This window comes from Chiloscyllium plagiosum, unplaced genomic scaffold, assembly GCF_037043375.1.
Source record: "Chiloscyllium plagiosum isolate Xiang-an unplaced genomic scaffold, Cpla_swu_hap1 HiC_scaffold_33, whole genome shotgun sequence".
NCBI classification, from domain to species: domain Eukaryota; kingdom Metazoa; phylum Chordata; class Chondrichthyes; order Orectolobiformes; family Hemiscylliidae; genus Chiloscyllium; species Chiloscyllium plagiosum.
Window position 1 is genome coordinate 21,823,201 of NW_028270171.1, and position 16,026 is coordinate 21,839,226.

Genomic DNA, 16,026 nt, shown 5'->3' on the forward strand with positions numbered 1-16,026 from the left:
ATGGTGCAGCGATAATGTCACTGGACTAATTCAGAGTCCAAAGCTAATATTCTGGGGACACGTTCAAATCCCAACTCAGCAGATTGCGAAATTTAAATTTAATTACAATAATAAAGTGCAGGATTGAAAGTTGGTCAGTTTCAAGATCAGCATGAGAGCAATCACAGATTGTTGTAAAATCCCATTTGGTTCACTAGCATCTTTTAGGGAAGGAAACTTGCCTCTCAAAATTAGCAAGGCACTTAGTTTAAGGTCAACTAGGGAGGACCAAATGATGGCCTTGCCAGTGCAACTAACAAGCCAAAAGAATACATTTTAAAAATCTGGTGATGTTGGTGAGCAATAAATAACATTCAAGAAGAAATGTGGACTCTTCTCCGAATCATGTCATACTTATTATTGCCAATCAGAAGGCGGGCATGTTCTTGGTTTAACATTGCAACAGAGCCACTGCAAATCCAACACAATAGTACTCCCTCAATAGCACTAATGAATGCAACAAACACACATTCAAGACTTCATAAAATCTTGCAGACAGACAATCTAATGCAATTAATAAAAGTAATAGATTAGGACATAAAGATACAACTACACTATAGATCTGCTTCAACTGCCCTTTAAACTACATGAAAGCTGGAATTTGTAAGCAGTTACAAATTCTTGAGAATAAACCAGACTGGGCAGTGGACATGCACTATCGCCAGGGTAATGACAAATCTGAGAATACAACCTTAAAGGGAAATAAGCTTCCAGTTAGCACTACATTAAAGAGAGTAACAGATCTGTGGAGCAGAGGTCTGAACATACTTTGCTGAAGTTTATTTCTAGACCAGTTACTGGGTCTCAATGTAACTGCCTTCCTTTCCAAATGAGGTTAGATCACCCACAAGAACTGTGAAAATATCTCAGCCATGCCACCGTTTTTAGACTGTCCCTTCCAGCTCCCTGCCACCCCATTAGAACTGCCATTCATCATGTAACTGGTATTTGCTGTACCTTCTTTATTAACAATGTTGCAATCTCAAGAAGTAGTCAAGTTATTAAATCTTTAAAACAAAAATGACCATGTAACAGAGAGTTTGGAGGAATTTGTGGCTCCACATGCCAATGCCAAAGGCAATGGGAGCTGCATGCATCACATATGACTGTTGTCCATCTGTTCTGCTAGCTGATTTTTAGTGGTGACTTTTTTTTTTATTACTGGTTCTGCTTTGAACAAATATCCATATGGCAGAATCAATCCCCTAAAACAAAAATGACCAAGCTCTTTGAGAGAAACAACAACCCTCCAGCCATTGGACAGACAAGACCATCTCCACTAAAATCAGTGGACAAACCAGAATTCCAGTGTCAGCAGCTCCTTTCTCCAGAATTAGCCAGCTCTGACTTACAATAAAAAAAAGAAGCTACCGTTCACAAATTAATTGCAGCACAAGGAGAGATATGCATTGTAGTTATAACACAGCACCAGCCCAATTGGGCCAAAAGATCTTGACTGGCAGTAACACTGCCAATGACCTTTCAGGCAAATCAGGATAAACTTATCTACCCTTGTCCCTCTTTTAGCTGCTGTTTAAACACATCTACAGTACTCACCCCAAGCACTCTTTATGGCAGCAAGTACCATATTCTAACCACACTCTGGGTAAACAGGTCATACCTTGGTTCTTGAATGATTTTATATGGGACTTTTATATTCAAACTTCAGACTCACGAAACAGGAAAACACACCACTATCTACATTAAACCTCTTCATAATTTTAAAGACTCTAGTAGATCACCTCTCAATCTTTTCACTTCTAGTGAAGTAAGCTGTAGAATCTAACGTTATAAAGGATATTATCTGGGATCAGTGCAGCACTCATCGCCTGACATACATGACTGGGAAGAGGAGGTTACTCTGCTTAGGTGTGCACCATTTAATAAGTTCTTAGTGATTTGATTACTCGATATTATCACCACACCTGATCATCTTTCGCCCCCTTGCACATCAAGCAGCTACCTCTGCCTTAAAACACTGAGACTCTGCTTCCACTGTCATTTGAAGACAAGTCCAAAAACTCATGACCCTAAGTGAAAAAAAATTCTCATCACTGTCTTCATGACCCCTTATTTTCAAAAAGTGACTTTCTTAGTTCTTGATTCTGCAATGTTCACACTGTCAAAGCTCTCAGGTTCTTAACTCTTATTATCCTCAGTCCAAGGATGTACAGTTTAGGTGGACTGGCAACGGTAAATTGCCCGCAATGTCCAGAGATGTGCAGCCTAGGTGGGTTAGCCGCATTAGCCATGAGAAATGCGGGATGACAGGGATATGGTAGGGATTTGGGTCTGGGTATGATGCTCTTCAGAGGGTCAGTATGGCCCCTATGGGCCAAATTGCCTGTTTCCACAGTACAGATTCTGTGATTGTATATTAAAACACAACCCAATAAATTTAATCTGATTCTTTGTAAGGTATTTCTGTAATAAAATAAGGTTCTTTATCCTAAAGAACTTCATTACACAATTGGAGACATGAATTACAACGTGTGCACATGTCCATCAGGAATCAGCCACAAAGTCTTCAAGCAAAACTCCTGAGAACACCACAAAAATGGAGCTTTTGTTTACTAGAGTGGAATGTGCAGCCTCTCGCCATCAAGAGCAACACACTTAACATTGGCCAGAGAACACGAGCACAAGTGAGCAAGAGGCAAGCTCCAGGAATGCCTGCCCAATTTCCAAACATTACGACAGTGGCTATCTTTCAAAAGTACTTCTGGTCAGTATATAGCAGTAAGTTGTGAAAGGAAGTTATTTCTCTCTGATGCGTGGACGTACTGCTGGAGTTTAACAACTTGTAATAAAATACTTTGGGCAAAACAATCTACCAACAAGCCATTAGGGTAGATGAACACAATCTTAGTTCTTAGTTTCAGGGAACATCTTAAAAAGACAGGAGCGACTTTAGGATTAAATTACAGAGTGAAGCACTTTGACAGTTTTGAAGGCACAGCCACCAGTGGAAACATTAATATGGGAGGGGGGGGGGGAGGCAAGGCCTGGAGGAGTGCAGAGATCCTGGTGGATTGTAGGATTTTAGGTGGTTACAAAGACAAGGGGTAAGGCCATGGAGGGATGTGAAAACTAGAATGAAGTGTTTAAACTTGAGCTCCGGTTAAGATTAGATTAGATTAGATTAGATTACATTACAGTGTGGAAACAGGCCCTTCGGCCCAACAAGTCCACACCGACCCGCCGAAGCGAAGCCCACCCATACCCCTACATTTACCTCTTACCTAACACTACGGGCAATTTAGCATGGCCAATTCACCTGACCCTGCACATCTTTTGGACTGTGGGAGGAAACCGGAGCACCCGGAGGAAACCCACGCAGACACGGGGAGAACGTGCAAACTCCACACAGTCAGTCGCCTGAGGCGGGAATTGAACCCTGGTCTCAGGCGCTGTGAGGCAGCAGTGCTAACCACTGTGCCACCGTGCCGCCTTGTCTATGTGGTCAGCGATGATGAACGGGACTGCACAAAAATAAGGACATAGTCAGCAAGAGCTCGAGGAACTGGTTAAAGTCGCAGCCCATTTGTACCGAGCTTTGGTAAATTCTGTTCTGCTCCAACTTGGAAAAAAAAAACCTCCTGGTAGGAACACCTTATCTGCAGTGCCTGGAAGGCAAGTGTGACCAAATACCACCACAGCCTCCAAAAATTAAACTGCTGTGGAAAGATCACTGCTCATTGTGTTACGGGTTGCTGTGATACTTACTCAGGAGACGAGGCCACTAAGCCTGTATGTGCTTATCCATGTCAGGAAGTCTCCTCTCTAACCAGACAGACCAAAGGAGGAAGAACTATTTGAGTCAAACAGTCTTTCATTGAGGGGCCTAAGAGTTTCTTCCTCTGTTGCAAAGGGAAGGCGGTTTCAGCAGTGGGTGCTAAATGCCACACGAATTCTCGTAGGTAGCTTCAATGCAGAGACAAACCTGAGATCAGTCGTCGCTCTCCACCATCTGATACCCAAGACATCAAACCAAATTTGTTTCAAGGAGAAAGATGAGCTTTCAATCATTCAAACAGTATGTAATTTGGACTTAAGATCGAGAAGCTGGCGGGGATTGTGTGGCCAAAAAGAAAAAGATACAACCAGTTGAAGAACATACACAGACAACTTAGTCACAAAATGGCATGAACAACCCTCATTTTAACAGAGTACATCGACCAGTTATTACAGGGTATTCTATGTGATGTTACTTACGTGGCATGATTCCTTGGCTGGCCAGCTCCTCCCGGGTCCGCCGCTGCTGAAGCTTCAGCTGCAGTACTGTCGGAGAGAGACAAAGAGAGAGAGGACACACACGATTAGTGCTCCAGGCTACGACTGCAAAACAGTGCAGCTACTCCATGCTTTGTGAAAGTTCTCCATTTTAACCTTCACTTTTTGCAGAAGTGGTCACAGATCTAGCATTTCCGCCCATCTGCTTTTAAGTAGGAAACAGCAAAGACGGCTGTCATTTCGATAAGCTTGACAATTAAATTTAAAACAGTTCAAGTCTTGTCAAAAACAAAACTGCTTTTTTAAATTGTCTCCTGCCCTCTTTCCATGAAGAGAATTTCAGCTTTGGAACATACTGCCTGTATGTGACCCACAAGGCCATACATACAGGAGTCAGCACCTGCAAAAGTGCTGTAGTACCGAATCAGTAATTCAAGGGTCACAGATTACGACAAACTTTTTAGAGACAATCTGGAGGATGGAAGGGAAGGGCAAGAAAGGCAACTGCCCAATGAGAGACTAACCATTCTCTCAACACTGTCTAGTTTCTTCAACAATCCTGCAGGGGTTTTTGACAATTTTGAGCTGCCCACTGAGATCTCCTATGTGTCAACTTACTTTCTGAGAAGAACTTCCTCATTTCAGTCCTTAGTTTGACCCTCAGACTGTCTGACCTTCTGGTTTGCAGTATTAATAGGCATGCCTTGTTTGAAAAAGTAATCCACACTGCTTTAGTCTTGCAGGCTATCCCTCGCGGTTGCCTCGTTTCAAATCCAAGATGCTCAAATTCTACCTGCCGATAATTCAGCCAGAGCCACGCCTCTTTCTGTGACCACTTCTAGCAGCTGAATCACTTACAACTCAACGACCAGAACCAGACAATAAATACAAAGGGAAAGTTTGGCGACAGCACAATACACTTCGATCACACTTACCTCAGGCTTGCTTGCTATTAACTATAAAGTTGACTCTACCAAAGCCACAAGACCTTTCAACCTCACTGAGTTATTTCAATTCCATCTCTTTCAAAAGTTTTAAAAGCAAAATGGGCATTGAATCCATGTTCAAAGTGGGACAGGATCATGGGAAAGAGGAGTTAGGAGAGATCATATTATCAAATGAAAAACAGACCACTCCACATTCTCATGAAAATCCAGTTTTGCTGCTCCAGTTATCAGGCAGTCATTTGATTTGTGATACAAGACTAACTTAAATATCCTCTGGTCTTTCACAAACCAAGCCTGGTTCTAGATCAACAAACTGGACGCAAATAAAATCAGCTGCAGTCACAGATAAATAAGGACTAAAATAATTCAAACCACAAATACTCATCTCAGTTAATCCTAATTTTAAACTGAGTCAAAACATTTTCACACTATGCACATCCAGTCAACATTTTCATACCAGATACAATTTAAAATTTACTGTTAAAACATTAAAATATTGGGTTAATTTTATGGACAAACTAAAGGAAACCTCCAACAAAATGTTTCCTTTCCGAAAAACTAGAGGCAAATACAAAGCTGAAGAGCCATGCTCAACTTTACAATTCCTCCTCCCCACCTATTTTCCATTCCCAATGTCAGATGTGGTATTTGGGAGATGTGATGGATTGGAGGGCAGGAAGAAAAGAACTACTACACTTTACAAATTCTGGCAAGCAGCATTCAACACAAAGACTGATCTCCTGTTTTGGGGAGGGGGGCAAACCAGCAGGGAAAGGACAAAGTAAATGCATGCATTGTTTCTGTAAAACCTTTCGTGATTTGATTTACTATTTTGATAAGTTTTAAAAGCAAACATCAAACTCTACCCATGACCACGATAAATGAAACAAGCCAGCAGAACATGCATTGCAATATGGATGGGCATATCTGGAAAATCAGACTGTACCAAGATCTACCTTGCATTGCTAGTTTTGGCAGAAATGCTTTTGCCAAAAATCAATGCTGATAGGGAATTAACAGATAATACAGACGGAAAGACTGCACAAAAATACCAAACAGTTAGGCATGGACGTCCTGAAATCTGGTCTCTGTTGCAATTACTGGACAGTTCCATACAAGTGTCATATTGGGCTTGAAAAGATTAACTGTTTTTCTCTCTCTGCAAATGATGCCAAACCTGTTGAGTTTCTCCTGCACTTGCTGTTTTTATTTCAGACTTCCAGCATTGCAGTATTTTGCATTTAGGCAAGCCAGTTAACCTCAGCTAGTTAAATAAAATTGGCCTTGGTGCATCCAAAATGGAAGTGGGTAGGGAAGGAAGTGGTCCTACTTTTGAGTATCTCCAGCTTGGAAAACAGAGATGTATTCTTCAGATGAAAGCAGAGGGCATTGAAAGTTTATTTGGCATATGAAGGGCAGAGGGATGAACACAGAAAGTAGTAGAATGAGCATACATAACTTTCCAAACTTGCTCCACATGAAGTATGGCCATTTAGACAGGATAATCTAAAGCATTGTGCGCAAAAATAAACTGCTCATTTTCAGATACGTGTTCAACCAATGTAACTCATTTAAGATGATCAGCTAAGTCCACTAGTGTGATGCATTTACATGTGTTAGAACCTTAATAGACTAATATGCGAGACAGCGTTTTTTTGCAGGCAGAAAGAATCTGTACATACATTGCACCCTTTACAGAAAAGGGGCCATGAAGACCATGGCTATACCCTGACCAAACAGAAACTAGGTATCTGATCTGAGTATTAAGACTGACAGTCAACTATTATGAAGACACTCAAAATGTTAACTGTCTTTTCTCCACACATGCTGCCAGACCTGCTGAGTTTCTCCAGCATTTTTTGTGTTTGTTTCATATCTCAAGTATATGCAGTTCTTAGTTTTATATTACGGAAGTATTTTTTCTGCATCTTCATGACAATTATGGCCCAGCCTATCAGCACCATCTTTTCATCGTATATAAAATGGCGGTGTCGCTTTTTTCTCCCCTCAAGTTCATTTCTTTTGCTGTAGTTATGACAACTGCAAGAGAAAAAGCTTCAACTTTAAGTCTCTTTTTAAACAATGTTTATCCTTCATTTACTGTGTTTTATTTAAAACATTAATTATGTAAATATCCTCCACTCAGTCCACTTGACTGGAATCCTGCTTTAAAAGGATTCTGCTGTAGTTTCAGTCATGAGTTCTGCAAGCTGTGATTCATGAAGGAACACAAAGGAACACAGAATTACAGAAAAGAAAATCACAAGGTAAGAAATCTAGTTACAGCAGCAAATGCAGGGAACGAGTACTAAGTTGTCAATCCCATTCTGAGACTTCACTTGCAGAGCAGAATCATCCAATATTGTCTCTCTCCCATGTGCTTTTCACAACACCCCCAGAACTCATTTATCTTAATGATCCTCATGCGTAATGTAACACAGGTCAGCATGCACTGCACAAAATGTTTCTCTTGAATGATAGCAAGGCAATCATCCAAAGAGAGATCAGCTAACAGTAAAAATGCTACAGCTTAACTCCTCAAATTTGAACTGAACAGGTTCCCATTCAGCAGTCTGACAAGTAACACACTGAAGGTACAGGAAACAGTATCTATGCAGTTGAGTATAGGAGTCCTTTCCACGGATTGCCACCTTGCTACTGAAGGGAGCAATGGAACATTTGAGCCTAAGAGCGATGCGTCAGGAGTTTTCAACTGCTGGCAGGATTGCCCATGACAGTAAGGTCAAAAGGGAGGATCCAGCCAAAGCAGATCCAAAACAAGTCCTCAAATGTGATTCAGGTGGAAGATATTCATATGATGTCAACGGTTGTGATGACAGATGAAGGTTACAGTAGCTGGGAGATCCCTAGTCAACATTTCCTTGCCATTGAAACTGGATCTACCTTCTGTCTAGGACCGTGCCTGCTGATGCACAACAGTGTTCCACATTATATGATATCCTTCATAAGGCATCTACCTAGAGGAATAAGGGTCTGTTGCAGGGCATAAGAGAGATGGAGGACGGCAAGATGGAATACAGCTATGTCAGCACCATGATACCTCAAATTACCAAACTGCTCTGAATCGATACTTGGTGATCTGCCCAGATGAGATGCACACGTTACCCAGTTCAGTCTGCACTTAGTCGTCTGCATCTGTTTAAACAGTGAGGCGATGACACTCTTCTGCCTCCCCTCTGTTGTTAATCACTGACATTACAAGCAAGTCAAGGGTCAGCCACGAAGCAATTACAGGGGAGACAGTGGGGCAGTGACAATGTCATTGGACTGGCAATCCATGGGTTGAGGCAAATAATAAGCCATGGGACATGGGTTCAAATCCAACCAAAAAAACTGATGGAATGGAAATTCAAATCATAAAATCTGGCATTGACAATTAGGTTTGTGAAAACTCATTTAATTCATTAGTGCCCTTTAGGTAATTAAACTTGCATGAGATTTCAGACCCACAGCAATGCAGTTCACTCTTAACTGCTCTCTGAAATGGCCAAGCAAGCCTCTCTGCTCACAGGCAATTAGGAATGGGCTATAAATGCTGCCCTTGACAGCCTTGTCTATATCCCATAAAAGATAAAAAAGAGAATGCAATCACAGATGTTAATAAACAGGCATTTTCAGAGTGACTTGAATGTAGAAAATGCTTGAGCTTTAATCAGAATAAAGCAAACATCGGGGTAAACAAAAAGATGGGTCAATTAAATAGGTTGCAAGGTTACAGAAGTGGGCTGTAGTGCATCAGGAAGAAATTCAGCTCACGGTGAAACAGGACATTGAGACTGTGAGCAGAGTAACTCAGGCTTGGCACTGGTGAAGGAGGTGGAATCAATGGTGCTGATAAGTATCCTGAGAGAAGGAGCTGACAAAGTTAATAATTAGAAGTTCACTTCAGCAAACTGCAGTTCATCCAAGAAAGGATGGCAGACAAACTGTCTGACTAAAGAATGGAACCAAAGCAGGAGATTGCAGTGCGAGGGATATGGACAGAAGCCAGCACAATGGCAACGTACTGTTTAATATATCCTCAGTTTCACTAAATGCTGAGATGGGTGCCAATTACATACAGTCAGCCCAAACTTTAAAAAACATATCCATAATTTTCTAACTGCGCAAAAAGATATGGAAACTTTTTACAATGCTAAGATTTAGCTGTCATTTGTCACTATCAAGAATCTTATTGTTTTAAGGTGCATGCGAGATGTTTTCCTCTCAAAAACAAAATTTCTCCACAAAAGCATCATCTTACAAGGGCAGCTTCCCTAACTGCCCTTAAGAAGATGGCAGCGGTGGTGAGCCACCGTCTTGAATTGTTGCGGTCCAAATGGAGTCGGCACACAGTGCTTTGTGGTGAGATGACCCAATGACAGTGAAAGAATGGTCTTGTATGGGAATGACCAGGAAACAGAACTGATGTGTAGTAGCCGGTGTTGAACTGGGGTGGACAAAGTGAAAAATCACACGACACCAGGTTATAGTCCAACAGGTTTATCTGGAAGCACTAGCTTTCGGAGTGCTGCTCCTTCATCAGATGGTTGTGGAGAATAAGACCATAAGACACAGAACTTATAACAAAAGATTACAGTGTCATGCAAATGAAATGATATACTGAACAAACCTGGATGGTTGTTAAGTCTTCATGGAACTGAAGTTATATATTGAAAAAGTAGGAAATAGAAGACCACCAGCAAAACACAATGCAGAGCTTTTGCAGAGATCAGTACTTCAATGACAACCCTTTGCAAGTTCAAGCATATGGGGAGGGAAGCAACAAAGAGGAGAACATCAATAACATCAAGTGGTACAAACAAATCCACTCGAGATGGTCTGAATTACTAATCAGTACCAAGGCATTTTCCTTTACTGATGGGCAAGTTATTTCTCACATCTAGATTTCATACCTAAACCTGCTAGTCATTCAGAAATCACAAAGTACCTTTAAAATAAAGTACAATTGTCTGCATTTCTCTAAGTTCCATCATTACAGCTATTACGTCAGCTGCATAGATCTCAAGCTTTTGAATTTCTTCCTGAAACACCTCTCTGCCCTCTAACATGGACCTGAAACCTAGGCTTTGCTCACTGTCCGAACACCATCTCTCAGAGCTCACTGTCAAATTTCCCATAATTCCTGAGAAGTTCTCTGGAATATTTTACCATGATAGATATTACATAATTACAACTTTTCCGTGAGAATAGAAAACCTATGATACTGCACACTGTAGTTCTAAGTTTCCCCAGAGTGGAACTCGGGAACTTAAGCTAAAAAAATGTTGAGGTTGAGAGCTCTGAAGCAACAGTGGACACAGCAAAGTTCCAAATGAGTTTTAACACTTGCGCTCCCGTTTCAACAGGCACACCATCTCAGCTAAACCCCACCACCCCCATGCCCTAACCTCAGCCTTGCCAGGTCTCCTCACTACTCCAGTAAGAGCTGAACAGCTTCCAAGCCTTAAAGGTTCAGTGGGAAAAGTTCGGGAAGCACTACCAAAGCCCCAAGACAATTGCCACACGGACAGGCTGCGCACAGGGAGTGAAAGAACCCTGCAACATGAGTGACAGCTGCAATATTGCCCCCTGCAGCTGGCCATTGAGGATGAGAGAAACCACTTATGAAGCATTGCTTAGTCACAGCAAAAGAATGTCCTGAATGACGGAATCCTCTAGCGCGTCCACACCACTTCAGACAAAGATCAAAATCCAAACTGGAGTAATAGCTTCCAGATTCAAAACAGGAATCGTTAAGTGAGAACTTAGATTACATTAAAAAATTAAACTAACACACCAACGCACACAAGGTTGAAAACAAATCAATCAGTTGGGGGAATAATGAGGTAAATCAGGAAGTGCTGGATGAGAGGTATTTACAAATTTGTAGATTGCAAGAATGAGGTTAGAATTAAGAGGTAATAGTCTCTACAGACTCGGGCTGTAAGAGGACGACCTGGGCTGAAACCCTGCTGAAAGGGTCCCAGGTTCGATTCCAGCCTCGGGTGACTGTCTGTGTGGAGGTTTACATTCTCCCAGTGCCCGGTTTCCTCGCACAATCCAAAGATGTGCAGGTCAGGTGAATTGGCCATGGTAAATTGCTCATAGCATTAGGTGCATTGGTCAGAGGGAAATGGGTCTGGGTGGGTTACTCTTCGGAGCATGGGTATGGACTGGTTGGGCCTGTTTCCACACTGTAGGGAATCTAATCTAATCAAAAAAAGAAAGAAAGATAAAAACACAGACAATAGGAGCAGACGTGGGCCATTCTGTCTGCCCTCCAAGCTCTATCATTCTATAGAATCACTACTGATCCTTAACCTCAAGGTCACTTTCCCACCTGATGCCAGAAATCCCTCAGTCTTCGAATCTATCAACTATCAACTCAAGCCTTGAATACACTCGGTAACTGAGGACCACAGTCCATTGTAATAGCTAATTCATTAACCCAAGTGAAGACATTTCTCCCATTTCAGTTCAAAATGGCACTCTTTGCTCCTCTCTGCCCAACTATTTGGATTCAGAATCTTAAGCCTGGGACAACAGCCTCTTAGTATCTACACTGTCAAACCCTCTTTGGAAGTTGGGTCAATAATGTATTTGTAAATTAGAAGGAAAACAACTTTCAATTTGATATCACATTTAATGCAGAAAAAGGTCTTCATAAGATGATTATCTGAAAAAACTGGCATTGAGCTACATAAGATGTCAGAGCAGATGAGAAAGATATTAGCAAAAGAGATCTTAACATATCTTAAAGGAACAGAAAGCGATGGAGAAGTCAAACATAATAAGAAATAGGTGATCATTTGTCCCCTTAAGCTTATCTTGCCAGTCAATAAGAGTATGCTAATCAGATCATGACCTTCACTTCACTGTCAGTCTTGCCCCTCCCCCCCCAGCCCTCATCCACAACCCTTGGCTCCCTTACAAATCCAAATTCCATCGAGCTCAGCCTGGAATCTAGAACAAATTCAATGATTGAGCCCATGCTGTTCCCTGGACTAGAGAATTCTAAAGACAGATTATCTCAGCAGTGAGCTGTCTGCTAGTCACATTGGTGAATTCTATTGGATATACATCAACTGGCCACTTGGCCTAATACTAGTTATTGTGCTCTTGAGCCTTTCCCATTTTTCCTGAAAATCTACGAGCTGTAACTTTCTCCCCTCTATGATTTTTTAGCTATCTCTTAAAGAGAATTTATAATGTCCGCTTCAACCATTTAGGAGGTCTGTGTTCTTAACACTCTTTAGGTTATGAAAAGTTTCTTTCAAATTCTCCCCTGGACTCCTTGGCAACAATCTTATATCGATGGACTCCATAGCATGCAAATAGTTAGATGAAAGTGGTTTAATCTAATACGCAGTTGGGACAGATTTACTTGGAGAAAGGCATGGGGGAAAATGGTGGTTAAATACATTAAGCAAGGATAAAAATGGTGTGGTGTATAACACTGGCGTGGACCAACCTGACTCAAAAGGTCTGTCTCTGTGCTGCACATTCCATTTCATTTTATGTGAAATACATTGATGGAGTCAGATATCAATAGTGATGATTCCACCTCATTATCGTCCTAAAGGTATCTGGTAGAATCCTTATTTCAACACTTACTGGCTGTAGCTTTGACACTGGAATTTCATAGCAATCACAGAATCCCTACAGTATGGAAGCAGGCCATTTGGCCAAGTCCATGCAAACCTTCCAAAAAGCATCCCACCCAGACTCACTCCCCTTACCCTTCCCCTGTAACCCCCCCCCTGCATTTCCCATGACTAATCCTCCAATTCTAACATCCCTGGACACTTCGGGTCCCTGGACACTTCGGGTAATTCAGCATGGCCAATCCACTAACCTGCAGATCTTCGGACTGTGGGAGGAAAACAGCACCCAGGGGAGAATGTGCTAACTCCACGCACACAGTCGCCCAAGGGTGGGATCAAACCTGTGTCCCTGGCACTGTGAGGCAGCAGTGATAACCTCCGAGCCACCGTATCACCCATTTAGTGCAAAGAGAATAGTTTATATTTCTACAACATCTATTGAGACCACATGGAATGTCTCCTAACTCCTCTTCACTCCAAAGTTTCACAGCAAATTAAGTACATCTGAAGTGTCACTTCATTAATCGAGCTGGCAGTAATTTGTACACAGCAAGGATTTGCAAGCTGTAAATCTAAAGAGTCAATCTATCTTGGTAGTGCCGGTTGACAGATAAATGCTGGCCAGAAAAATACATTGCTCTTCTTCAAAAAGTTTGAAGTTCAAAAAGATCTTTTAGATCGCTCACATCCAGCTGACCAAGCAAACAGCAGTTCAGTCCAAAGCCTCATCTGAAAGCGGACACTGTCAAAACGTAACTTGCTGGTATCAGTCCAGATGATGTGATGGCAGCTTGTTTTGGGGCTTGATCAGTAAGTCTCAGGAAGGAGAGGTCACATCTAGAGAGAGATGTATCCTGAGGAATATGTTTTTTAAAAAGCCAGAATAAATTGAAACCCAGAATCAGGGAGGCCCTGATTGAAATTTACTGAATATTGAAAGGCCTGGAGAAGTAGATGTGGAGAAGACATTTCTAGTAGGAGAGACTCGGGGTTTGAGGGCACAGCCTCAGGGTGAAGGGAAGACCCTTTAGAACTGAGATGAGGAGAAATTCCTTCAGCCAGAGGATGGTTAATCTGTGGAATTCATTACCGCTGCAAGTATAGAGGCCAAGTAATTGAGTGTATTGAAGACAGAGATACATAGGTTCTTGGTTAGTAAGGAAAACAGCAACTATGGTGAGAAGCCAGGAGAATGGGGTTGAGAAAAAAATTTCATCTATAACCAAACGACTCAGCAGATTTGATGGGCCGGATGGTGTAATTTTCCTCCTATATTTTATGGCCTTTATAAACCCACAATCTTCTGATTAAGAGAAGACACTTGTAAAACAGTACTCTGTAAAAGTTCTTTAAGAAACAATTCACATCTTGAAGATCACATTATGTTAAACAACAAAATATTATTCCTTGGATATTGTAATAAAGCCCAATTGACATTGTAAATTGAAAGAGGAAAACTGAATTGAAATTAAATTGAATGGAGTTAAATCAGGAACGCTGCATGGTGTAAACAAGAGGAATCAGAAAATTGTGGATTCACCGATTCTTTGTTTTGATTAGATTAGATTCCCTATAGTGTGGGAACAGGCCATTCGGCCCAAAAGGTCCACACCGACCCTCTGAAGAGCAACCCGCCCAGACCCATTCCCCACTGCACCTAACAATACAGGCAATTGAGCATGGCCAATTCACCTGACCTGCACATCTTTGGACTGTGGGAGGAAACCGGAGCACCCGGAGGAAACCCACGCAGACACAGGGAGAATGTGCAAACTCCACACAGACAGTTGCCTGAGGTGGGAATTGAACCCGGGTCCCTGGCGCTGAGAGGCAGCAGTACTAACCACTGAGCCACCGTGCCACCCCACATCATGCAGCCACATCATGTACTGATGGAGAACAGTCAAAGAGAGGTAGATGCTCCCCCTTCCTAAATAAATACACAATAGCTCAGGAATCCATCTGCTATGAAGTCAGTGTGATTTTCCATTTCATTTTCAGTTCACACCAACTACCTGTGAGCAGAATGGCCAAGTTTATTTCCAATTTGCACTGACATGGACAGTTTTCATGCTACAGAAAGCAATTTGAGAACCTTCCTAATTCCATCACTCGCCCCAACAAATCTAATTTTTTTTTGTTAAGATCCTTAACGCCAACAAAAGAAAGCATCTTTTAGCTTAATTGGATTCAGACAGAGGTCAGAGGGGAAAAAAGTAACCAACCATAACCAATAAGCTCCTCAGACAAAGTCTTTTTAACTGTTGGAACTATTTTGGCTTTCATCATTCTCGATTGCTGCTTTTAGTTCATTCAACTAAAATACACACAAACTGGATAGTCATGTTGTACTGAAAGCAGTGCCTTTCTGGTAATAATGTTGAGCCAAAGTCACTTCAGGGGGTTGTAAAGATTCCAGGGCACTGTTCAAATTCGAGCTGAGAGTTTTTGCAGTGTTTTGTTTAACATTCTTCCCCTGACCACCAGTAAAAACATATCAGCTGGTCACTATTTCTTTGGAGATTCTGTTGTATCAAGACTGGCTGCAGCAGCTGCCCAAGTAACAGGTTGCAGCCCCTGATTTATTTGGGGCTAGGTTCTGCAGAGTGCAATAATGCATCTTTCTGAAAGCTAACAGAATCACTAAATGGAAAGAAATCATAATTGGGGAGAAAAAGGGCAAATAAAGTTCAATTATTAGCACTATAGCCAAAGTGCTTTTCCATTAGTGAATAGTCCAGGTTGTGGAGCAGAAGAGCATGGTAATTACAGTGCTGTAATTACTTGCTGCTACAGCAGCAGGATCCCAACTGCAATTATTGAGAATCTATGATTCTGCCAGAGTAAAGGAGTGACCTTGAGGCAGTTGTTTCACAGTTGGAGCAGTCCAGAGTGAAAAAGTCTTGTGTTCAAGCCCCACCTGCCCTAGAGATGTGTTATTTAACGTGCCTGACCAGGCGATTAAAAATATCTGAAGGAGTCAGTGATAAGCCAAGGATCAGCCAGAGAGACTTGGGAGTTGTGCAATCCAAATTAAAACTTCAATGCACAATTAAGCAGCAGAGAAATTACCTGCAGTAGCAAGTAGGACAGCTCCTTGCAAATTACGGACAACTGCAACCACTAGTTAATAGACTCCTACAAGCATATGTTCACAGAAGCAAACTCGCTTGGACCATCCTTAACTTGTACTACAAGAG

At 41.8% G+C, this 16,026-nt stretch overlaps 1 protein-coding gene across 8 annotated transcripts in view; it reads right to left on the reverse strand.

Moving 5' to 3' along the window:
- The window catches only part of LOC122542284 (myocardin-related transcription factor A-like), a 194,307-nt gene that overhangs the window by 80,562 nt on the left and 97,719 nt on the right, over positions 1 to 16,026 (reverse strand). For 7 of the 8 annotated variants that reach the window (XM_043679876.2, XM_087978344.1, XM_043679872.2 and 4 more), the window contains one exon: positions 4,255 to 4,320. In XM_043679876.2, the coding sequence (XP_043535811.2) occupies positions 4,255 to 4,320 (66 nt within the window). Of the gene's footprint in view, positions 1 to 4,254; positions 4,321 to 4,890; positions 4,910 to 16,026 lie in introns of those variants that run through there. The other variant, XM_087978348.1, reaches the window with a different exon arrangement.